At 34.7% G+C, this 25,789-nt stretch overlaps 1 protein-coding gene and 1 pseudogene across 4 annotated transcripts; one reads left to right on the forward strand and one right to left on the reverse strand.

Annotated features, from left to right (window-relative positions):
• Positions 1–5,070: 5,070 nt before the first annotated feature.
• On the forward strand, positions 5,071–25,772 carry LOC131156505 (uncharacterized). 4 transcript variants are annotated; one of them, XM_058110237.1, is made up of 6 exons: positions 5,071–5,187; positions 5,333–5,526; positions 20,336–21,657; positions 21,792–21,985; positions 25,298–25,466; positions 25,552–25,772. In XM_058110237.1, exons 3-6 carry the CDS (start codon positions 21,452–21,454, stop codon positions 25,610–25,612), a joined length of 630 nt encoding a protein of 209 aa, XP_057966220.1. In that variant the 5' UTR covers positions 5,071–5,187; positions 5,333–5,526; positions 20,336–21,451; the 3' UTR covers positions 25,613–25,772. The 4 variants fall into 4 exon arrangements, with proteins under 4 accessions (XP_057966220.1, XP_057966221.1, XP_057966219.1 ...); XM_058110238.1 differs by lacking the exon at positions 5,071–5,187 and adding an exon at positions 25,001–25,187 and having other exon boundaries at positions 5,209–5,526; XM_058110236.1 differs by lacking the exon at positions 5,071–5,187 and having other exon boundaries at positions 5,209–5,526.
• Positions 8,218–8,791, reverse strand: LOC131156020 (mitogen-activated protein kinase kinase 5-like; annotated as a pseudogene).
• Positions 25,773–25,789: the final 17 nt, after the last annotated feature.

A 25,789-nucleotide genomic window follows, 5' to 3' on the forward strand; every position in this document is an offset into this window, starting at 1 on the left:
TAGTTGGTCAACAATCCTTCTAGTTCAAATATTTCCCAGTTGACCGAACTTAGATACTCGGTCAACCGAACCTTAAGTATGATCGATCGGTGCTTTCGGGTTGGCGAATCTTATCGAGGTTAAAAACATTGTTATTTCTATTAACCTCACTTAAATATTTTTTAAAATGACTAATATGTCCCTAACGGTTAGATTTTTTAAGGAGTTTATATATACCCCCTCATAACTCAAAATTAGTAAGATGATTAGTTATAAAATTCTCTCAAATTTTTATATCATTTTTTTATCTTCCTAAACTTGTTTTTCATCCTCTCTTTGTTATATATTCAAAAAATCATTTTTAAGATAGTATTCTTTATCTTGGGTATTTTATTTTTACAAATCATATTACTTATACTCTCATATTCCATTATTTTGAAAATCATTATCTTGAATGTAAATCCTAAGTTTTCTCCACATATTTTCATTGATAAATATCTTTGGAGAAAAATTTGTTTATTGCTTGTGAATCTTGCACACATATTGCAAGACTTCAAAGGCTCATATATTTTTCATTGCAAAATTATTTTTGAGCAAAAATCCTAATTCTAATAAGCTTTATTTGAAAATCTAGTTTTTGGAAAAACTCCTAACATATTGAAAAGAGTTCCTTGAATATATTTTTATTTTAATATCTCTGCTTGGAGGGTCTCTTGCTCTTATTAGTAAGAAAATAATTTTTCACACTCGGTCTTTATTGATAAATAATTTTTTAGTGAAAAATACACATTCTCACATTGAGCTTTAATTCATATTATATGTGAGTGCATTATTTGATTGAGCATATTGGTGCAAATTTACTTAGAGTAAGAAGCATTTTACTTGTACACAATTTAAAAACTCTACCACCTTCGCATTCCTAACAGTAGCGGGAAGATATCTCTTAAAAAAGATCTCCTTGAAAAGGCTCCACGTCACCGCTATATGGTCTAGTCTCTACTTCTCCAACAATTTCGTTGATATCCACCAGTGCTTTGCCTCCCCAGTCAGTTTAAATGTCGCAAATAAAACATTATACTCATCTGTACATGGAAGAACTGTCATCATATCCTCTATATCCTAGACTCAGTTCTCAGCCATAAGTGGGAGAGCTCCTCCAGAAAACAACGGGTCCAGTTTCTACTTCTCCAACAATTTCGCTGATATCCACCAGTGCTTTGCCTCCCCAGCCAGTTTAAATGTCGCAAATAAAACATTATGCTCATCTGTACATGGAAGAACTGTCATCATATCTTCTATGTCTTAGACTCAATTCTCAGCCATAAGTGGGACAGCTCCTCCAGAAAACGACGGAGGTCTCATTCGCGTGAACAGCTCAATAGTGCAGCTTCGTTCCCCTGAACCTCTAGTCATCTTTGACATCACCTGTTGGGTAATGCTACACAATATAATATCAGGATTTCCTCCACCTATACTAGAAGGCTCTGCATCATCACCCCCAGCATGTGCACTACTACTCCTTGGATCCATCCTCTAAAGCATATAAACCATTTTAGAAACCTATTATCATAGCTCACAACATACCCAACATACTCAAACTCACAAAATATTTGGCTATAAACATTTCTCTTAACACTCTTAAATCTCCATTTAAGATTCAATCCCACCACACAGAAACACAATCCGAAGATACTATCTATGGTTTTCCAGAAGTTATCACCCAAAGAAAAACATATAAATAACCATGAAACTCTTGCTTCCAGGTCGCAAGACAAAATCCTAAATTCTAATCTCATCCTCTAACAACAACTGATTCATATCTCGTCAATATCCATTCCTATACTCTGGTATTGTATTCTGATGTCTACTAAAGTTTGCAAAACCTAGCAAACATAGGCTCTAATACCAAACTATAACGCCCTGATTTTACATACCATTTTTTTCCATACATCATATATCAGTCACGTCAACCACTAATACCACAATACATAACCTGACCCAAAAGTGGATACCGGGTATACAATTATACTCATACACAACCCAAACGGCGGAAGTCATTTCATATATATATATACATCCATACCACAACGAATACACATACTAGAGTACTATCATCCATATATACAAGTTAACCACAGAAACTCTAGGGAAATCAAACCTCCTTAGTACAAAATACTCACCCTGACTACTTAGGGTATCTAGTCCCCTCTACCTCGGAACTTTATCACCGTTTCTAGCTCGGTTTCTTGAAAAATCTAAATGATTAGGTGAGACACATATCAGTAATACAGAATAAATAATCTACAGTGTGTGGTAATATGAAATTCATTATATCTTAACATATATTCATTTCAGTAACAATATCTTCTGAGAAAATATACCAATTCCATAATCATAATCATAAAAATATACAACACAAGTTTTAATAAGCTTTTACTTCCATTTCCAAAATTATTCATTCGTAACCTAAGTTTACAGACGAAGTTCCTGAGAATAGGAAGCTTACCCGCCCATACAAGCAGCTTCCCTATGCTCTAATATCGTTTACAGCCTAACCCGATTAACTCGGGTTCAGCTACAACTGATACTTATCAAATCACTCACCTTACTCAGTAAGCCCTCAGGCGGTGTGTTTTATTTCGCTTTAAGTATTTATTAACTAACGCCATGTCATTTCTCATTTTCTTTCTTGTTTCCATTCTCATTTCACAATTACTCATTATTTCTCAATACACATTATCATATCTCAGAAGATATATATATATATATATATATATATATATATATATATATATATATATATATATATTCCAGTACATTTTACTTCCATTATTTTTCCACATTTCAAATTTCATATATCAATACACATTTTATAAACTCATATTTCTCAGGATAATTCATTTAATCCATTTTAAACATTTCTCAATATAAATCATATGCCACACAAATTTCGTCTGATATTTATATCATAAATAAATTCTCAACCCATAATTTTCATAAAAAGACTGCTATAATTTATTCCCCTTACCTAACTTACTGAGAAGTTCGCAAACACCCAAAATCTAATGCTCCTCAAACGTTTATAGCTCAAAAGTTTAAAAATCACATTTTCACCAAATTAAACAACCTAACTCCCAGAACAAATATCATTCAGAAATCCTTAAAACTTCATATACTTCAAATCAACTTTAAAATCCTTAAAGTATCTAACTTACCCTGGTTTTGGGATGGTGTCCCAAAACTCCAATATGAAAATCTACTTCACCTATGTTGCAAAGAATTTTCCCGAGAACCTCGTGTCGGTTCCCGATCATCAATTCGGGCTTTAACGAAGCTGGAAATGAAGAGAGAAGGAGAGGGGACTGTGGTTCTACAGAAAGAAAGTGTGTGAGAGAGAAGAATCATGCACTAAAATGAGGTTTCCAACCTTTATAACCTGGCATTCGTTGACGAATTCAAGTGCTTTGTCGACTAATTTGAAAGTCTGGAAATTCTCCAACCTCTCGATAATCTTTGGTCAACGAGACATGTGTACCTCATTGCCGAAATCTAAGGAACGTTCGTCAACGAAGATCCTGGGTTCGTCAACGAAGCTCTGTTTTTCTCCCATTTAAAATTCCATTTTCCCTTCTCTTTCATTTCTTTTATTACTTTATTACTTTAATTTTTTGGGTTTCTACAAACCAACTCATATTCATTCATTTTTCTAGTATCGATCTTTTTTGGATCCTTCTCGGTGAGAACATAAGCAACTTTGAGGAGACTAAGATAAAATAGTACCTTGTCTTTCATCTCTTGAAGTGTGCTTCTTTTAATTGAAAGGCTTGTTTAGATTTCCAACATTTTCACTCGATTTCTCAACTATAGGCTCTATATATTGAATCTCCTAAAAAATTGCTAGGAAATATAATAAAATAAAATGACAAAACTTAGGTACAAATAAAATACAAATATAACAACGATTTACAAATAGGTTGAGGCACGGATATCTCGCTCTCTTTAAGGAGATTCAAGCCTTCTGCAGTCTTTGGCTTAACCTTTGAACCGGTACAGCAAAACTTCTTAAAATTTGTCTCCCTCAAGATAAAACAATTCGATTTGAATCGAATGACTCTTTCCAATTCAGTACAAACAGAAGAGTCCAAAGCTCTACTAAAAAATATTTTTCTCTACCTGTCAAACTCTTTAAATTAAAAAGAATGATGATATGACGAGAATGAAAAGAAAAGATTTAAATAAGATGTGTATATATTAAATAGATAAGAACTTAAATTTAAGGTACATTCATATGAGTAATCTCATACATTTATGAAATACATGAATGAATAATCTAATTAAATACAAATACATAACTCATTCACCGAAGATGGAGGAGAATAAATAAAATAATAATTTTAAAATACACCAACAGATTATAAATTTCGAATCTTAGATGACTTTTATAGATATTCTTTACCACTTCACCGTAGATGGAGGAGAGGAGCCACAATCTTTATCAAAATACACTAGAATGTGATTGAAAATTCGAAAAACAATTTATTTAAGGCCCAATTTACAAAATCGATGCAATTTTAATAACCACACAGAATTAGGTAGTATGCTCGGCATATTAAAGTAATAGTTTTATTTTTCCAAACATTAATTCATTATTTTATGGGAAAACCAATGGATAAGGTTGTTGTGCCAGAGGCAATGGTACATGAGTTTTATTTTATAAAAAGAAAACCTTCTACATTGTTCTATTATGTGGTCATACCCAAAAACAATTGAAAGAAGACGTAGCTTCTGGATTGTTCTAATATCTTATGCTCCCACTTCCCATCATTCACTGCAGCCCAGCAGTTTTTTATACACATGGAAGTGCCTTGAAAGACAAAAAGCCAAATACTACAACACTCTGTTTTATCCGGGTCCACCTGCGTGTCTCTCCCATCATATCATACTCCCCAGGAAGGGAAGTTCCAGAACTTTCCTGAAGAAAAACACAAGCCCATGCCAAAGGCCAAAGCTCTAGAAATTTCTATCTATAATTTTTAATGTGCCTTGGAACGTGCTCTGGATGATTTGGGTCCTCTCCCATTGTATTTAATACTCCATTCCTTGTGGATTCCCACCCACAGGAAGTGAAGCTCCAGAACATTCCACCCACTCTGCCAAATGCCTAAGCTCTAGAACTTTCTAGCTATAGATTTATTAATTTTTTTTTTGGTGAGCGCCCACATGCTTATTTCAGCTCTTTAATTTTAAAATATGACCGAATGAATATTACCCTGTCTCTGCTCCTCTGTTTCTTCCTCTGTTTTCTATTGTTCTCTACTTTATTATTATTATTATTATTATTATTGTCAATTAGCTCAAGTGATAATGGAGGAGTCCTTCGTACCCAATGGGCGAGGAGCATATGGGAGGGGGCTGGCCGGGCTCCGGCGAACCAGTGTCGAGGACTCGGCCTCAGCCATTGGAAGAGGCTTCATGATCATGATACGTGGGATCCTCATCCCTTCTTAATGAAACCTGGAAAGAGAACCATAATACTCTTTATATTATGTAAGTACCTCTTCGATCAGCAGAAAACTCTGAGTTCTTGACTTTATGTTTTTCAAATTAGCTTAGTAAAGTGATTCAAGAATAAGAGGGGCAGAAATGAAAAGGTAAAACTTTAGGATCTGTTAAAATGATAAATAAGTAGAGAGAAATGAAAGGAGAAAAATTTGTGATCCCATCACCCTTACCCAATTAGGGCGATACATGTTGTAAGCCTTTGGTTGGACCATCTCCTTCATGCATGCTGTAAGCGACCATCTCTCTCTCTCTCTCTCTCTCTCTCTCTCATGGGTATGTTTTCTTGGTTGGATTTTTCTTATTTTGGTTGTTTATCCCACTCTTCGTTATTTAATTCAATTGTTTATTTTATTACTAATGCTTTTTCATCATTAGGTAATAATGTAGGTTGGGTTGGATTACTAAGGTTACATTTGGTTTATGGGAAGTTCCTAAAGAAGAGTAGAATAAAAAATGAATTCAATAAAAATTGTATAAGAATGTTATTGATGCTACATTGTAGGGTGATCTCTGCATCCACAGATCAATGATCCCCTGCAATCAGGAAAAAAACAAAGAGCATGAGAGACCTTTAATGGCCTTTTGGCAATCTCTAGTGCTTAAGTCTAGGATGGGAGAAGTAGTAATGAAATACCGATAATGTTAAGGAGATGAGTCTTACATGATTTTCTCCTCCAATAATTCCCTTTTTAACTTGTGAGATATCACTAGCCAATATTTAGATTATTTCATAATTAATTGGATAATTAAGGAACAATTAATTAGGGTTATTCTATCATTTCCAATGTTTTAGCTTGTATATTGTGGGTTTGGGGCATCCTCGAGCTTCATGTTTTATGACTCTTTAGTCACACTTTCGATGGAATAAGATAATGTCCTTAGTTCATTTGAGTTTATTATTATTATTATTATAGATAGGTTGAGAGGAGTGTCCAAGGAAGGAAGCTCTTCTATTTTAAAGGGTATCTTAGGAAGGAAGATAACTAGGGCAACACACACCTAAGCTTCCAAAATTTATAAAAGGGGGGTAGGGGTTCCCAAGGGAAACACATTCAAGTTTGAAGAGTTTGGCACACATTTAACCTAAGAGAGAGAAAACTACTCATATTGAAGGAGAAGGAAGCAAATTGGTTTTCCTAGTGAATAATCCTGGGTTTTCTTATATTTACATTGGTATTCTTACTCAGTGAACTGAATAAATATTTTAGGGTATGATTTTGCAATCACTTTTTGATGTGTTTGGAGGAGTACTTTCATAATAATGGGATTTTTTTAATGCATCATTAAGTGCTCTTGAATCTTTTGCTTGGCATACATTTTTATATTTACCTTAAAGCATGTGTACGTGTTAGGTCAGACATGCATATAATAATCTTTCTATCCGTTCCCTTTTATTATCTATGATATGTCATGGTGTGACTATGATCTTAGAGTAAGGCTAGAAATATTTTAGAGAAAAAAGGGCAGAGAGAGGTTGATAAAAAGGGAGAATAAGACTGCACAAGATCTGGTTTTGGGTTTGAAGGAGTTCAAGATAGGCTAGTCATTGGGAGTTCTCATAGCCATTTATGGTGAAGGGAGTTAGAGGCATTATAAAAAAACTGATTTTTAGTGAAGAAACTATTAGTAACGGATTTGAAATCGTCGCTAATAGTTTTGTCACTAAAAACTTGAAAAATATCGTGAAAAAATATTTTTCACACAGAAATAATCCTAGAAAAATAGTAGTGACGATTTTTACGGTATTAGTGACGAGGTAAGTTCGTCACTAAAATTCCTTTATTAGTGATATTTAAATAACCGTCATTACTATTATTTAAAAATAAATTAAAAAAATTTATTTCACGATATTAGTGACGAATTTGAAGATTCGTTACTATTAGTCCCTTATTAGCGATGGATTTAGAAAATGTCATTAATATTTTTTTTATTTAAAAAAAAAATTTTAAAATTTATTTCACAATATTAGTGACAAATTTGAGGATTTGTCACTATTAGCTCCTTATTAGTAAAGAATTTTAGAATTGTCACTAATACTTCTTTTATTTAAAAAAAAAAAAAAAATTTATTTCACAATATTAGTGACGAATTTGAAGATTCGTCACTATTAGTCCCTTATTAGTGACGGATTTGCGAACCGTCATTAATACTTCTTTTATTTTAAAAAAATAAGAAAAATTTATTTTACAATATTAGTGATGAATTTGAAGATTTGTCACTATTAGTCCTTTATTAGTGACGAATTTGGGAGCCGTCACTAATATTTTTTTATTTAAAAAAAATTATTTTACAATATTAGTGATAAATTTAATAAATTCATCACTAATAATAGGATATTAGTGACGATTCAAGATTCGTTACTAATAGTCTAACTTAAACCCCCGCGGATTTCCAAAAATCCTTTCCCTCCAATCCTCCCTCCTTTCCCTCCTTTGGATCCATTTTCCCACATTCTCTCCAGTTTCTACTCTACTATTTCCACCAACACACCGAGAGAGAGAGAGAGAGATGGTTGCCCTAGCCCCGGTGATTTTTCTCAACTGCATCGCTGCAGTAGATGCCCACGGTGGATTAGACGGCAACCGTGACTTTGCGGGCGAGAATTCCATTAGACTAGCATCCAACAGCCTTCATGACTTCGAGACCTCCATCCTCCAAGTCGTCGGCCAGACGACTTTACTTGCCCACGCCGAAGTCCGCGATCTTTACTTGTCCCCTAGAGTTCTTGAGCAGATTTGAAGGTTTGATGTCTCTATGCACGATCTTGTGGCAATAAAGGTAGGCAAGGTCAGAGAGGAGCTTGCGAGGGAGGGCCGAGAAGTCCGATTCGTTCCAGATCCAAGTGCCTTCGAGGGAGCTACCGTCCATGTATTCGACGAGGACCTAAATCTCGTTGTTGTGTTCGAACATCTCATGGCACTTGACAACGTTGGGGTGGTTGACGTCACGGAGGATCTCGATCTCGCGACAAATTTGGCATTGGATGTCATCCTTGTGGTTTTCATAAATGACCTTGAGGGCATCAGAAGGACGATGTAGGACCTTGTAGACGATGTCGTCGGCGCTGCTGCCAATGCGGTTGTGCCACTCTTAGCTTTGAGAAGCCGATGCTCGTGGAGGCGTTGGAAGAGGAGGAGGAGGAGGAGGAGGTCGGGGGCAGAGGGAGAGGGATGGTCAAGACCGGGTCACGTTGGGAGAGGGGCAGAGTCAAGTCCGATCGGCGTTGTAGTGATCCGAAGAATAATAGCATTTTAATAATTAAAAAGGAGAGAAAATAGATACAGAAACAGAAGGAGGTCGTAGATTTCGCCAACGACATTGCATTTTGGAGAAAATATTAAATAATCAAAATTTTCAACTACCAAGCTTCGTCGATGAAGGTCTTCAGAATTTTGTCGACGAACACAGGGTTTCGTCGATGAGAAAATACCGAGAGAGGGTCTGGGCAGTCTGAATTTCGTTGATGAATACAGGGTTTTGTCGACGAATTTTGTGAAGGACTCGTTGACGAGGTAGCGTGTCTCGTCGACGAATCCAGCAGTATAAAAATGAGGAAAATCGAGATTTCGTCATTTCTCTCATCGCTCTCTCTCTCCTACGACTCTCTCTCTCCCTTCTCTCTTCGTTTTCGTCCTCACCAGTCGCCGGATCGACGATCCGAAGCTACCACGACGCCCCTGGCGGAGTTCTTTACGCATCTATCAAAGCGGATCGTCGGGAAATCGGAGTTGGAAATTATCCCAAATTCAGGGTAAGGTCTTTTAGTCTCCTTTTGGCCTTGTGGTAGTTATAGGAAATGATATAGATAAAAAAATACTGATGTTTAGTTTTGACAAATATTGATTTCAAGGTGTTTTGTAGGAGGCCCTACGGGTGTTAGGCTTGTATTCCCTAGGGACTTTTCACTAGTCAGGTAAGGGAAATATGCTATGCTAGGAAGTTTTAAAAATATTATACAATTTATTTAAGGATGAAAATTATGTATTAATGTATCGTGTGGCTTTTGAATATAAACGTAGTACGAAGATATGTTTTATGATATTTTGTGTTCTGATCTTACAATATTTAAGTACCTTGACTATACGATATTTTAGTAACATGATTTTATGATTCTCAGTACCATGATTACATAAATTTCAGTATTATGATCATGCAGTTTCAGTATTATGATTATCCAGTTCTTAGTATGAATTACAGTTACAGTTTATGCAGCATCATGATTATTTCAGTACTTCAAAATCATGATAAATTATATATATATATATATATATTATATGATATCAGACCCTGTTAGACTTACAGCTATAGAGCACGGTATCGTTGCTACAGATACTATGTTACTTTATGAGTGCAATCACCTACTCAGATAATACGTGGTAAAGTCGATCACCTAGGCCCTTGACGAGGTTAGGCTCCCCATCTAGATATGGGTTGAAGTGGGCAGGTCGACTGACGGAGCTCAGTGATTTATTCCTGATTGGTTAGTTAGGGTAAATCCAGCCTACGGGCCGCACAACTTCGTCATGAGTAGCATGTTATGACACAGATAGCCATAGGGAACAGTTTCAATTATTATTACATACGTACGGATTTACAGAAACAGAGACTCTACTTATGTACACTAGAAGTATTTTGAATTATAACCATAATACTGTATGTTAAGCAATAGGGAAGAGGGGTGGTGTATTTTATTATTGGTATTGTACTTTGTATTCAACTATTCATGTTTATATGAAAACAGATTTCATGATATATATTGTAGCTCATTTGTCACACATTAGTAATAGCATATTTCTTCTTATTGGGTCTTGGCTCATCCCAATGTTGATATATTTTTTTCCGGTGATCCAAATAGGCAAGCAGACTAGGCTCGCAAATAGAAGGGCTTTAGTAGTGCCCTGACAGAGAGTGAGTATCATTTTTTTGGAGCATTTTTATATTACCCTAGCTAGCTGAGGGTATTTTGGGAAAACAAATATATATGTATATATTGGAAAATATTTAAGAACTCTGGTATTGTATATAATGATTTATGGTTATACTACATGATTTTTACTTCTTGCTGCTTAGGTTTTGGTTGGATTTACTCCCAGCATGGTATCAGAGCATGTAGTATATTAGTGAAAATATATATATATATATATATATATATAAATAATACGCCCAGTTAATTAAGCAGGTCGTTACAAGTGTCGCGTGCGGTTTCGATTGGCTGCACCGACGTGTTTGAGGGCGGAGGTAGTGCGGGTCTCATGACTTAGTAGGTTGATTGAACTGGAAGTGCAGGCTTTAGCTTTGCTCAGGGGATTTTCTTCCTCTTCTTCTAACAGAAAGGGCTTGTCTTGTACTCTTGGTCTTAATCATAAGTGACTATTAACATTCTTCTGGAATAGTATATTTGTTCCCTGCAATTCTCGCATTCATTGAATGATCACCCCATAATCATTACTGCCATTTTCCTGCTCTATGATGGGAGCATGTTTGCTCTCTCTCTCTCTCTCTCTCTGGTCTCCACCTTTCAGGATAAGGTAAGGTTAAACCCATGACAAAATTCAGACTTGTGGTAAAAGGGGCAGTAAAATGCGATTTATAAAGCTCACATGAATCAAGACGAGCTTTTGCTGTCAGCTCTCTAGTTGAGATGCTGAAGCATAGACATTAAAAAAGGAGCGTTAATGCAAATCTAAAAATTAATGTTTTGAAAATTAGATTGAAAAGGGAATTGACAGTTTAATTTATATGTTTCTGTCTCTAACTAATTTTTTATGTTTTGAACTTCTAACCATGGCTTTTCTATTCTTAATTTTTTAGGGATCATTTGGAATAGCTTATGAAAAGGAATTTTTTGCGAAAAAAAAAAAAGTACTTATGAAAAAAATAGTTTGAGATTACTTATGATGAGTACTTTGCAAATACATATTTTTTAAAAAATATTTTTTAAAATATACTTACTTTCCTAAAAAGTAGTTGGAGAAGTTCTTTCTGAAATAAGTACTTATTTAAATGTAAACTAAACCAAACACGATATTAATCTCATATTTATATCTTTCTTATTGTTTTCAAAAGTTCTAATTCATACGATGCATGCTTTTTTCATCAAATATTTTTTTGTGCATTTTCAAATATTTGAAGCTTTTGAATTGCATAGTATACAAGATAAATACATGGACCTCAACATGTAGTTCTTGTTGGAGCATTGCTTCCAAATAATTCTTTCCCTTTTTGTCAATTGTAATTTATCATTTTGAAATTGTTCTTGAAATTCTTCTATGTAGTAGTGATTAAATAAATTTTTTTTGTGTTTTGGAACAATGTGTCCAATTGAGTAATCAGTTACACTTTAAACATCTTTCAATTGATCGAATTTTATTTTGAAATAAGGATAAAAGGAGCTTACATAAGGAATTTTTCATTTTTCACTTTTTTTCTTGTTCACTGTGTATTTTATTTATTAAGAACTCCAAATTGAGAGCAAGTTTTTCATCAAATATTTTTTTGTGCATTTTCAAATATTTGAAGCTTTTGAATTGCACAGTATACAAGAATAAATACATGGACCTCAACATGTAGTTCTTGTTGGAGCATTGCTTCCAAATAATTCTTTCCCTTTTTGTCAATTGTAATTTATCATTTTGAAATTGTTCTTGAAATTCTTCTATGTAGTAGTGATTAAATAAATTTTTTTTGTGTTTTGGAACAATGTGTTCAATTGAGTAATCAGTTACACTTTAAACAGCTTTCAATTGATCGAATTTTATTTTGAAATAAGGATAAAAGGAGCTTACATAAGGAATTTTTCATTTTTCACTTTTTTTCTTGTTCACTGTGTATTTTATTTATTAAGAACTCCAAATTGAGAGCAGGTTTTTCATCAAATATTTTTTTGTGCATTTTCAAATATTTGAAGCTTTTGAATTGCACAGTATACAAGAATAAATACATGGACCTCAACATGTAGTTCTTGTTGGAGCATTGCTTCCAAATAATTCTTTCCCTTTTTGTCAATTTTAATTTATCATTTTAAATTGTTCTTGAAATTCTTCTATGTAGTAGTGATTAAATAAATTTTTTTTGTGTTTTGGAACAATGTGTCCAATTGAGTAATCAGTTACACTTTAAACAGCTTTCAATTGATCGAATTTTATTTTGAAATAAGGATAAAAGGAGCTCACATAAGGAATTTTTCATTTTTCACTTTTTTTCTTGTTCACTATGTATTTTATTTATTAAGAACTCCAAATTGAGACCAGGTTTTGGTTGAACTTGGTGCACCACAAGGTTCTAGAATTATTTCTCAAATGCGATCTCACATTTTGTGGTTGGAGAAAAGGGTAAGTTTATGTTTGGTTAATTATTTTTTAGCAACTCTATGATTTATATCGTCATTGTGTTTTCATTCACTAATTGGTTACTCATGACGACATATAGAAGTGCCGCAAAGTTAAAAGTGCACTAACCAAGCTTCAAAGGACTTGTGTTCTTTCATTTTAATAAAAAAAAAAAAAAATTGGGACCTTTTGGGTATTTGTTATTTTTGTGTTGACATGATGTACATACATGTACATCATGTTTTGAAAGGAGATTATAGACCACTGCTCACATGGATTGGTTGAACTTGAAGACTTTCGTCTGAGTGATTCTCAATGTTTGAATCAGAATCTTCTGAATCAATGAGGACGAGAATAGTTTCTTCAGTCATCTCTTCTTACTCTGAAAGAACAAATTCTGCATCTGTATCTAGTTCTTCATTCTATAATTGCTGGGCAAGCTTTGCAGATTTTGTCCTGTTCATCGGGCATTGCTTTGCATAGTGACCTTTTTCCCATACTCAATTTTTCAGAGCTGCTAATGATCAAATTTTTACTACTACCTTGATTTCTAAAAGGAAAATTGGGATTAAACTCCTTCCTAATTGCATCATTTGGACTCAGGTTATCGGTAGTCCTTTTCCTCAAAAAGATGTTTTATTAGGATGGGATGTTTACTATCTTTCAAAATCTTTAAGGATTCTTCCCACTGGAATTAAATACAAAAGAGAATTCAAGCCTTTTACCCAGACAAAAATATTCGATATCACAAAAATCGAACAGTCTTTTTAGGAGCTAATTAGTTAAACTAATTGGAAAGTTTTATTAAAAATTTAATTTACTATATTCATAGTTAACTTCCTTTTCTCTACTAAAAAATTGTATTGTAGGTTTGAACAAAAGAAAAAGAGAACAATGAAAGCAGATAAAATGAGAATATTCAAATATATCAGAAGTTGAGTGTATCGAGAAAGTTCTATCATTAAGTTAGGTTTTCCATTCTACCTAATTATTCAATATGGAACCAGAGAGCAAGATTTGACCTAAATCCTATAATCAAACAAAAGCCAAACCATAAACCAGATCCTAAACCTCAAACCTGTTGTTGTAGGAATAGAATGCCTATATACCCTTTGAAAAGAGGGATCAAGCCACTTGTAGTCCCTCAAAACACTTTTAAATGTACTTTAAAAATATTTTGGAGTTTTGAAATTAAGGAGAGACCTATCATTGAGTTAGGTCTTCCATTCTACCCAATTATTCAAAATGGCACCAGAAAGCAAGATTTGACCTAAACCTTATGCTCAAACAAAAACCAAACCATAAACCAGATCCTAAACAACTGTTCGAATGCGTGGTTGTGTTGAAACGTGTGCAAGGTCGGTTAAAACTTAAAGTCATTCTAACTTGCGCCTCTCATGTGTTGAAACCGACACAAATTCTCCTTTAAGTTGAAGTGATGGGATATAAGAAATGCAACCTTATTTAAGGTTATTTTGAGAAACAGTCATTGCAAAATTTAAATGGTAAAGATGTAAATGAGCAGATGTTTGTGTATGAGATGAGCTAAACAAGTTTTAGTTTTATTCTTTTGTTGTAGGTTGTTATATTTAATGATATGTTTGTGTATGATTATTTTAAGCTATATGCTTTATTGTGTATTGTTTATTGTGCATTCAATTTAGATAGTGTCATAGTTGTCTTTTATGACTTTATGTTTTATATATTGCATTAATATGTGATCAAGTTACGTATTATTGTGTAAGGAGTTGTTGAGCTTGTTTTTAGAAGTGAAAACTCTTGTTCAGGTGAAGATAGGTAATAACCTCTTATATGTTCATGATTATTTGTAAAGGATAATTTATTTTCATTGAACTATTGGAATACATGAACGTCAATTGCATGACTGATGGAGTAAATTGTGAATTGCATGCTAGTAGTGGATTTAGTTTGTTGCATGCTTGAAATGATTTATTTGCTGAAAATAATTAGGTTTTATGTACAGATTTTATGAGAAAATGTCTAATTTATAGACGGCATGTTGCAAAAATTTTGTTAAAATTTAATTCTATTCATATGCTGAATTGTGAATTGTTGGGAGATACTAAAACTGTATTGCTTGTACTATTAGGATTTTATTTATCTTTTTTGCAATTTCATATATGCATAGACAGACCCTAAATTTTTGTACTACTGTTGCTGACTTAGCTAAACCTAGGAAAAACTTTTGTGACTTACAGATTTGGGAAATGTTTTATTTACAAACAGCATGCTACCAAAAATTTCTTAAATTCCAACACTTTCCTAACCTCCTCTCAAATAAATCTTCCAAACACTATAGTATAGAAGTAATACAGGAGCCTCCCAACTCCTTAACTAAAGATCTAACAACATTAAACTCAACTTAAGACCCAATTAGGGAAACGGAGATCAATAGCATACATAAAATCTAGTCAAAATAAAAATCTATATCCAAAACAAGTAGGTCCATTGATTTAGAAGAAGGTGGCTCCTTTCATTAGAAGGTATGTAAAACGTAGTTTGAACTGTATGCTGGTAGTTCTGTTGCTTGTTTAATTCAATTCAAATCATATGCTGAATTGTGAATTGTTAGGAGATATTGGAACTGTATTGTTTGTGCTGTTATGACTTGATTTATCTTTTTTGCAATTTCATATATGCATAGACAGACCTTAGGTTGTGTACTACTGCTGCTGGTTTAGTTAAACTTAGGTTGAACTTTTATGACTTGTAGGTTTGGAAAATGTTTTATTTATAGATGGTATGCTGTTGAAATTTGTTAAATTCCAATGCTTTCTTAACCTTCTCCTGAATAAATTTTTCAAACACTATAGCCTACAAGTAATACAGGAGCCTCTTAACTCCTTAACTGAAGATGTAACAATATTAAACTCCCAACTTTAGACCTATTTAGGGAAAAGATCAAAAGCATGCATGAAATCTAGTCAAAATAAAGATCTTTATGTATTTACGTATATATGTGTTTCAAAGCCTTTTTTTTTTTGGTACAACTTATAAGATGTAGTCATTATTGGTTGGATTATTCTGAACTGTTTAGTGTAAACATCTAGATTTAGAACATATCTATATGGAAAATGTACTATTTAGAGGGAAAATGCTGTCAAAATTTTCAAAACTTCTATAATTTTGAATAACATAATCCTATGGACTTTCATGCATATCATTATCTTTATTTTTGAATCATAAGGTTGGCTTGAGCACATTGAGCATCTGTATGATGCAAAAATCTTTTGAATTGCATGATTTTATGACTTGCAAGTTTGAAAAATTTTCTATTTACTGATGGCATGCTACGAAAAATTTGTTAAATTTCTCCAAAAATAATTAAAGTCATATACCATATTTATGAGAATGATTATAGTGTGTTGAATGTTAAAACATTTTTAAAATGATGAGTGAAGTTTCAATGAATTTTGAACTTCATTTCTAAATTTACTTTTGCATATGCTAAGTGAAAATTTTATCAATAATGAACTCATTTGCATAATTTGACTATTATAATTATTTCTGAGTCCTAAAGAAGTCAAGTAAACCATTATCAACATCACATTCTATTTTTTCATACAACTATAGTCTGATATAGATTGTTTGTGGGATGCATAATTGTAATGACCTGCTTAATTTTCATATATATATTTTTTATTTTTTTATACTATGATAATCTACATGCTCTGATACCATATTGGGGGTAAACCCAATCATTAACCTAAGCAGTGAGAAGTATAAATTAAATAAATATATCCATATATAATTTTATACAATACCAGAGTACTAACATGTTTTCCAAAATATACACATATATATGTTCCCCAAAATACCCTCAACTATATTGGGATATATAAAAATTTTTCACAATACTCACTTTACTGATAGGGCACTACTGAAGCCCCTCTATTTGCGAGTCTGGTCTACTCGCCTACCTGGATCATCTGAAAAATGATTCAACACTGGGATGAACCAACGCTTAGTAAGATGAAATATGCTATTATTAGTGTGTGACAAATGAGTTACATTATTATGAAAATATGTTTCTATAATATCATGTATAACTGAATACGTAAGTACAGTACAAGTAATAAAAAAACACCACCATTTCCATGTTACTTAACATAACAGCATTGTAAGTTACTATTCAAAATGCTTCTAGTGTATATAAGTATATTCTCTATTTCTGTAAATCTATACATACATAATAATAACTGAAAACTTTACCTGTGGATAACTGTGTGTCATGATTTAACCTCTCATGACAGGGTTGTGCGGCCCGTAAGCGAGATTTACCCTGACTAGCTAACCAAGAATAAATCAATATACTCCATCGCTCTGATCTGCCCACTTCAACCCATATCTGATGGGGAGTCTGTCCACGTCAAGGGCCTAAGTAATCGACCTAATACCACATATTATCTAAATAGGTGATTGCACTCATAATATAATATAATATCTGTAGCAACGGTACCGTGCTCTGTAATTGCATAGTCTAACAGGGTCTGATACTATATAATATATCTTTATATACAACTATCTGATTTACCATGCTTCTAAAATAACCGTAATAACCATGACACTGCATAAACTGTACTGTAATTCATATGTCATAATGCTGAGAACTGTATTATCATAATACTGAAATTCGTATAATCATAGTACTGAGATTCGTATACTCATGGTACTAGAATTTGTATAATAATGCTACTAAAATTCGTAAAATCATGGTACTGAAATTCATAAAATTATGGTACTGGAATTCGTAAACATATCTTCGTATTATATTCATATTCTCAAGTCACACTATACTTTAATACATAATTTTCATAATTTAATAAACTGTATAATACTTTAAAAATACCTAACATAACATATTTCTTTTACCTGACTACTGGAAAGCCTATATGGTTTACTAGCTTAACACCCGTAAGGCCTCCTACGTAACACCCTGAAAACAATATTTGCTAGAAAAGAATATCAGTATTTCTTCATCTACATCATTTCCTATAACTGTTAAAAGATCAAAAATAAGCTAAAAAGTCTTACCTTGAATTTGTGATGAAATCCAACTTTGTTTCATCGACGATCTGCTCCGGCAGACTTGTAGAGAATTTCACCAGGAGCGTTGTGGTGGCTTCAGATCGTCGATCCGGCGACTGGAGGGGCCAAAATTGAAGAGAGAAGAGGGAGGGGCCGTAAGAGAGAGAGAAAGAGAGAGAAAGAGAAGAAAAACGACACTGAAATTATGTGAAAAATGAGTTCTAGCACTATTTATACTGCAGGATTCGTCGACGAGCCACGTCACCTCGTCGACGAGTCCTTTGGTAAATTCTTCAATGAACCTTACCCTTTGTCGACGAAATACAGAGTAACCCAAATCTTGTGCTCGGTATTTTCTCATCGACGAAATCTTGCCTTCGTCGACGAGGTCTTGAAGACCTTCATCGACGAAACCCTGTATTTGTCGACGAATTTCCTTATGCACTCGTCAACGAACCCCTGTATTCGTCGACGAGTCCTGGCAATTCCTTCAAATTATTATATTCTCGAAAATTCAATGTTCATCGACGAAGTCTACTGCCTCCTTCTATTCCCGTTTTCATTTTCCTCTCTCTTTTTCATTAAAATAATTTATTTTTTAGGTCACTACATTCTCTCCTCATAAAATTTCGTCCTCGAAATTTACTGTCTGTATTCCCTTATATTATTTTATTACCTACCCTTACTTATGACGGAGTAATACCGTGGTTACATGGGTAGTTCTGGGAGATTACAACCATAAAAGAAAATTTTTCCCAAAACCAAAATACTACCTAACATATGTTTTACATTACAATTACATTGGACTAAACAAAATAAAATTACCATCTTAGCACATACATCAGTACTATAATTCATTAAATAAATAGGGATATTTTCATCTGATTCCATCTTCAAGCTCCCATGAGACTTCTTTAATCGCATGGTTTCTCCATAGAACTTTTATTAGTGGTATCTTCTTGTTGCGCAATTCCTGTTCTTTCCTATCTAGAATCTGTATTGGAGCTTCTTTATATGTTAAAGTCTCACTGACTTCTAATTCCGCATGACTGATGATATGGGAAGGATCTGGAACGTATTTCCTTAGCATAGAAATATAAAAAACGCCATGAACTTGAAATAGAGATGGCGGTAAAGCTAGCTGATAGGCTACTGACCCAATTTTCTCAAATATTTCAAATGGGCCAACAAACCTAGGGCATAACTTACCCTTCTTCCCAAATCTCAAGATTCCCTTCAGTGGAGTTATTATCAGAAATACATGATTACCCACTTCAAATTCTAGTTCTCGGCGGCGAGGTTCCGCGTAGCTTTTCTGCTGATTCTGCGCTGCATTGATCCTATCTCGAATAAGTCGGACTTTATCACATGCTTGCTGAATTAATTCTGGATCTAAAACTCGTCTTTCACCTTCTTCATCCCAAAAAAGAGGAGATCGGCATCTCCTACCATTTAATGCCTCATAGGGTGTCATGCCGATGCTAGTCTGATAACTGTTATTATAAGCAAATTCAACTAACGACAAAAACTAAATTCAGCTACCTCCAAAGTCTAGCACATAGGCATGAAGCAGGAGTAGAGGAGCTAGATGGAGCAGTAGCTAAGATCATATCGGTAGAATAAACCCGACGAGTCTATTGTCGTGTCTCCTCTAAAATGAGTTCCGCAAAAGCAACCTCAAGTGTAGGAAGAGGAGATCGATGTAACAAAGAAGCTCGAGTAGTCTCAAATTTATCCCGCATATGCATCATAAAGTATAGGAACTAACGATGATCCCAATATGCCGCAAAAAGGCTAATTGACTGCTCATTAGAAAAAGCAGGGTCAGCATGAGAAAGCTGATCCCAAATGCCACTAACCTGAGCATGAAACTCGGCAATAGACTATCCAGGTTCCTAATGCATATGAGAAAACCTAGTTTTCAATTAAAACTCGAGAGCAGCACCACTGCCGCAGTTGTATCGTTTGACCAAAAAATCCCAAGCAAGTTTAGCATTTCGAAACTTAGGAAGAAGACTCTGAATAGTAGTAACTGATGTATTAATAAATCAGGAAATAATCTTACAGTGAGTACTTTCCTATTCATCAAGAGCCTCATCAAACTTCTCTGTGGATTGCATGGCAGTTTTGGTAGGTTTCGGTTTTGTTCCAATGACAAAACGCCATAATCACCGACCAATCAAAAAAACTGACATTTGTCGAGCCCACGCATTGTAGTTGGAGCCATTCAAAACAATCTCGATAGGGCAAGCAACATCGGTGAAAGACGCCATTAAAAAAAAATGTAAGGACAATATTGGAAAATTTGAATCACAGTAAAGAGAGTAAGAACACAACTTTTTTTTTTTAGTAGTGTGCTTCTATTGGAGAGTAGGAATTTTTTTTAAAAAAAAATTGATTGGAAATTGGAATCACAGTAAAGAGAGAAGGGGTGCTTCTCTGGTGTCGGGAGAGTTGTAGTGGAGCACAGCTGGCCGTGCGAAGGGACCACCAGAAGGCGCAGCAGTGGAACCGATGTTGTTGCTGCCAGAGGGACAAAGCCAACGAGACGACGCCGATAGACAAGAGAAGCAAGATCGCCAGAGAATCAAGAATGCCAAAGAATCAAGAAGGACACGAGACCAAGACGGCTGAGAACGGAGAGTGGCAGCAGCAAAGTCCGCGATACCACGACCACGACAAGTGCAGAGACGACGAACGGAGGCGACGCCGGAGAAACAGAGACGACGCTGGAGAAGGAGACAACATACCAAAAGACCACGAACAGACCACAACCACGACGAGTGCAGAGACGACGCTGGAGAAGGAAACGCGAGACGGTGGAGAACTGAGACGACGCTGGAGAAGGAGAAATAGAGGCGAGCGGCGAACAAAGAGACCACGAACAGACCACAACGTGCATGAGAAAGTGGCGACGATAATGACAGCACCGAGAAGCCAAGGGAACACCGAGAGGGAGCCAGAGGATTGACGAGGGGTGCCGAAAACCAGAAGGAGAGCTGGAGTGGGCGGCGGCGGCGGGAAAAAAAAAAAATTAAAGAACCCTAGGCTCTGATACCATGTTAAAAGAGAAACTCTCAGTCTTTTTTATTAACACTGTATAAGACTTTATAACTAAAGAAGGTAGGATATATAAGGGTAACTTAGGAAATATATAAGAGTACAAGGGTAACTTAGGAAGTATACTAACACATATTTTATGGGAAAACCAATGGATAAGGTTGCTATGACAGAGGCAGTGGTACATGAGTTTTTTATATAAAAATAAAACCTTCTACATTGTTCTATTATGTAGTCTTACCCAAAATCAATTGAAAGAAGACGTAGCTTCTGGATTGTTCTAATATCTACTAACTTTATTTTAATTATATATACACATTACCCCATTCAGTTTTTTAATGGAAGTGCCTTGAAAGACAAAAAGCCATATATTACAACACTCTGTTTTATCCGGGTCCATGCACGTCTCTCCCATAATATCATAACCCCCGGGAAGGGAAGTTCCAGACCTTTCCTGAGAAAAACACCAGCCCATGCCAAAGGCCAAAGCTCTAGAGCTTTCTATCCATCAATCCCCGGGAACGTGCTCTGCATTATTTGGGTCCTCTCCCATTATATTTAATACTCCATTCCTTGTGGATTCCCACCCACAGGAAGTGAAGCTCCAGAACATTCCGCCCACTCTGCCAAATGCCAAAGCTCTAGAACTTTCTAGCTATAGATTTATTATTAATTTTTTGTAAGCGCCACATGCATATTTCAGCTCTTTAATTTTAAAATATGACTGAATATTATCCTGTCTCTGCTCCTCTGCTTCTTCCTCTGTTTTCTATTGTTCTCTACTTTATTATTATTATTATTATTATCAATTAGCTCAAGTGATAATGGAGGAGTCCTTCGTACCCAATGGGCGAGGAGCATGTGGGAGGGGGCTGGCCGGGGTCCGGCGAACCAGCGTCGAAGACTCGGCCTCAGCCATTGGAAGAGGCTTCATGATCATGATACGTGGGATCCTCATCCCTTCTTAATGAAACCTGGAAAGAGAACCATAATACTCTTTATATTATGTAAGTACCTCTTCGATCAACAGAAAACTCTGAGTTCTTGACTTTATTTGTTTCTTTTTCCATCTTCTTTTCTTCAAATTAGCTTAGTAAAGTGATTCAAGAATCACGATAATCTGTAATGGATTAAGCAGATTATTGAGCCAGAAAATTGTCATTGAATTCAATTAAGTGACAAATTTATATTGATTTGGATGGAATAATTGGCCATCTTGATTTATTTTGTAATACTGTAATTAAAATTATTTTTAAAATTAAAATTTAGTAAATTGTTGAACATTTGCATGAGAGACCTTTAATGGCCTTTTGCCATTCTCTAGTGCTCAAGTCTAGGATGGGAGTAGTAATGAAATACTGATAATGTCAAGGAGACGAGTCTTACATGATTTTCTCCTCCAATAATTCCCTTTTTAACTTATGAGATATCACTAGTGTTGACATCCTGTTTTGTTTACTGTCAATTTAGCCAATATTTGAATTATTTTATAATTAATTGGACAATTAAGGAACAAAAAGTGAGTTTGGAGCAATTAATTAGGATTATTCTATCATTTTTAGCTTGTATATTGTGGGTTTGGGGCATGCTCCGGTTTCATGTTTTATAATTCTTTACTCACACTTTCATTGGAATAAGATAATGTCCTTAGTTCATTTAAGTTTATTATTATTATTATTATTATTATAGATAGGTTGAGAGGAGTGCCCAAGGAAGGAAGCTCTTCTATTTTAAAGGGTATCTTAGGAAGGAAGATAACTAGGGCAACACACACCCAAGCTTCCAAAATTTATAAAAGGGGAGTAGGGATTCCCAAGGGAAATACTTTCAATTTTGAAGAGTTTGGCGCACATTTAACCGAAGAGGGAGAAAACAACTCATATTGAAGGAAAATGAAGCAAATTGGTTTTCTTGGTGAATAATCCTTGATTTTCTTGTATTTACATTGGTATTCTGGCTTAATCATTTGAAGAAATATTTTGGGGTATGATTTTGTAATCACTTTTTGATGTGTTTAGAGGAGTACTTGCTTAATAATGGGATTTTTTTTTTTATGCATCATTAAGTGCTTTGAATCTTTTGCTTGACATACATTTTTATATTTACCTACAAGCATGTGTACATGTTAGGTTAGACATGCATATAATAATCTTTCTATCCGTTCCCTTTTATTATCTATGATATGTCATGGTGTGACTATGATCTTAGAGCAAGGCTAGAAATATTTTAGAGAAAGAAGGGAAGAGAGAGGTTGATAAAAAGGGAGAATAAGACTGCCCAAGATCTGGTTTTGGGTTTCAAGTAGTTCAAGATAGGCTAGTCATCGGGAGTTCTTATAGCCATTTATGGTCAAGGGAGTTAGAGACACTACAGAAAAGCTGGATTTTAGTGAGGATTGTCACTAAAAATCAAAAAATATCGTGAGAAAATATTTTTCACGCAAAAATTATCTCAGAAAAATAGTAGCGAAGATTTTTGCGGTATTAGTGACTAGTTAAGTTCATCACTAAAAGTCCCTTATTAGTGACGATTAAATAAACGTCACTACTATTATTTAAAAAAAAAATTATTTCACAATATTAGTGACGTATTTGAATATTCGTCACTATTAGCCCCTTATTAGTGATGGATTTGGGAACCGTCACTAATACTTCTTTTATTTTAAAAAAAATTTAAAAATTTATTTCATAATACTAGTAACGAGTTTGAGGATTCGTCATTATTAGTCCCTTATTAGTGACGAATTTTAGAACTGTCATTAATACTTTTTTTATTTAAAAAAATTTATTTTACAATACTAGTGGCGAATTTGAAGATTCGTCACTATTAGCCCCTTATTAGTGACGGATTTGTGAACTGTCATTAATACTTTTTTTTTTTTTTTTAAAATAAGAAAAAATTATTTCACAATATTAGTGATGAATTTGAAGATTTATCACTAATACTTCTTTTATATAAAAAAAAAAAAAAATTTATTTCACAAACAAATTTTCTTATGTCCTCTGTGCCCTCCTCTTCTACTATGATTCTCCCCTTCTTTGAGGAGCAGTTCTTGGATCCTCATCAAGTCAATTCTCATTTTAAACCAGGTATTGTGTATACGTGACACTCCTGCCCATAGTCTCTTCCAGTGGCTTATCAGATATCTGATCCTACCACGCTCCAGACGCAATCAATTGCAGCACCTCCATAGCCTTTGGTACGTCGCTCTCCTTGAGTGTCTGTACCCTTAGATAGGTATGTGTTTCTCTCTTCCAGTACTGGCAATTCTGTTTCAGCTCTTATCGTTACATTGTCCAATTTAGATATTCCCACATCCTACTCACACACTGCTAAGCATGATTGTTAGCGACAAGCTATGTAGGAAGATACTGCCGCTCTATAGGCCAACCACACCTGGGACATTGAGCCTTGTCCTCTCACCATTGTTCCTCTGGGTTGTAAATGGGTTTACTCAGTCAATGTCTGATTTGATGGAAGTTTGGATCATTAAAAAGCTCCGCCTTGTTGCACTTGAGAATAATCAAGAATATGATGTCAATTATGAAGATACCTTTGCTCCTATGGTTAAGATGACTACTTTTTGCACAATTCTGGCTATTATCGCTTCTAGTGATTGGCCATTACATCAAAATGGATGTCAAGAATGCTTTTCTTCACGCGGATCTTAAAGAGTGTATTTATATGAAGCCACCCTTGAGCTTGTTTCCCTCTCCGACTTCACATGTGTGCAAGATTCGTCTCTCTTTTTATGGTCTCAAACAAGCTTTGAGGGTCTGGTTTGATAAATTTCGCACCACTTTATTACAATTTTCATTCAAGCAGAGCAAGTATGACACTTCATTGTTTCTTCGGAAATTAGACATGAGTATTATTGTTCTTTTGGTTTATGTTGATGATATTGTGATTATTGGTTCTGATTATGCTTTACTTGCTCATATTAAGACTCATCTCTCGAAGTCCTTTCATATGAAAGATCTTGGATCTCTCACATATTTTCTTGGTCTTGAGGTGCATCATAGTGTCTTTGGTATTACAATCAATCAACATAAAGAGAAGGGGTGCTTTTGTTGATACTCCCATGGAATTAAATGTCAAGTTTCGTAAAGAGAAGGGGGATTTACTTGCTGATCTTAGTTTATATCGGAAGTTGGTGGGTAGTCTTGTCTATCTCACCATTACTAGACCAGATATTTCTTTTGCTGTACAGTAAGTCAGTTAGTTTCTTCAGACTCCTCGTAATCTTCATTTGTTTGTTGTCCGTAGGATCATACACTATGTTTAGGGAACTTATGCCCATGGTTTATTCTTCCTTGCAGGCAATTCTACTCGACTTACTAATAGCGATGCTGATTGGGCTGGTTGTGTGGATACATGTCGCTCCATAACTAGTTGGTGTGTGTTCTTTGGTGATGCATTGATCTCTTGGAAGAGTAAAAAGCAAGACAGAGTTTCTAAGTCATCGACGGAATTTGAATACCGGGCAATGTCTCTTACTTGTTGTGAAACTATTTGGCTTTGAGGTTTGCTTACTGAACTATATTTTTCTAAAACCAATCTTACACCTCTACAGGTTGATAATACGAGTGCTGCTATCTAGATCATGGTCAATCCTGTCTATCATGACCGCATGAAGCATATTGAAGTCGATTCTCACTTTATTCGTGAAGCATTTGAAGCTCGTGTTATCACTCTTCAACATATTTCCACTGAATTACAAATTGCTGATATCTTCACCAAGACTCTCACTTGTCATCAACATAGCTTCCTAAGTAGCAAATTGATAATTTTTTATCAACCTGCATCAAATT

The sequence above is a fragment of the Malania oleifera genome, chromosome 5 (assembly GCF_029873635.1).
Source record: "Malania oleifera isolate guangnan ecotype guangnan chromosome 5, ASM2987363v1, whole genome shotgun sequence".
In the NCBI taxonomy this organism is placed as follows: Eukaryota; Viridiplantae; Streptophyta; class Magnoliopsida; order Santalales; family Ximeniaceae; genus Malania; species Malania oleifera.

Excerpts from the sequence above, each read along its gene's own strand:
- LOC131156505 (XM_058110237.1), top strand. The coding sequence starts at position 21,452 with ATGCCAAAGGCCAAAGCTCTAGAGCTTTCTATCCATCAATCCCCGGGA. Across the intron at positions 21,658-21,791 it reads AGATTTATTATTAATTTTTT|CTCAAGTGATAATGGAGGAG; the intron begins GTAAGCGCCACA and ends ATTATCAATTAG. Across the intron at positions 21,986-25,297 it reads CATAATACTCTTTATATTAT|GCAATTCTACTCGACTTACT; the intron begins GTAAGTACCTCT and ends TCTTCCTTGCAG.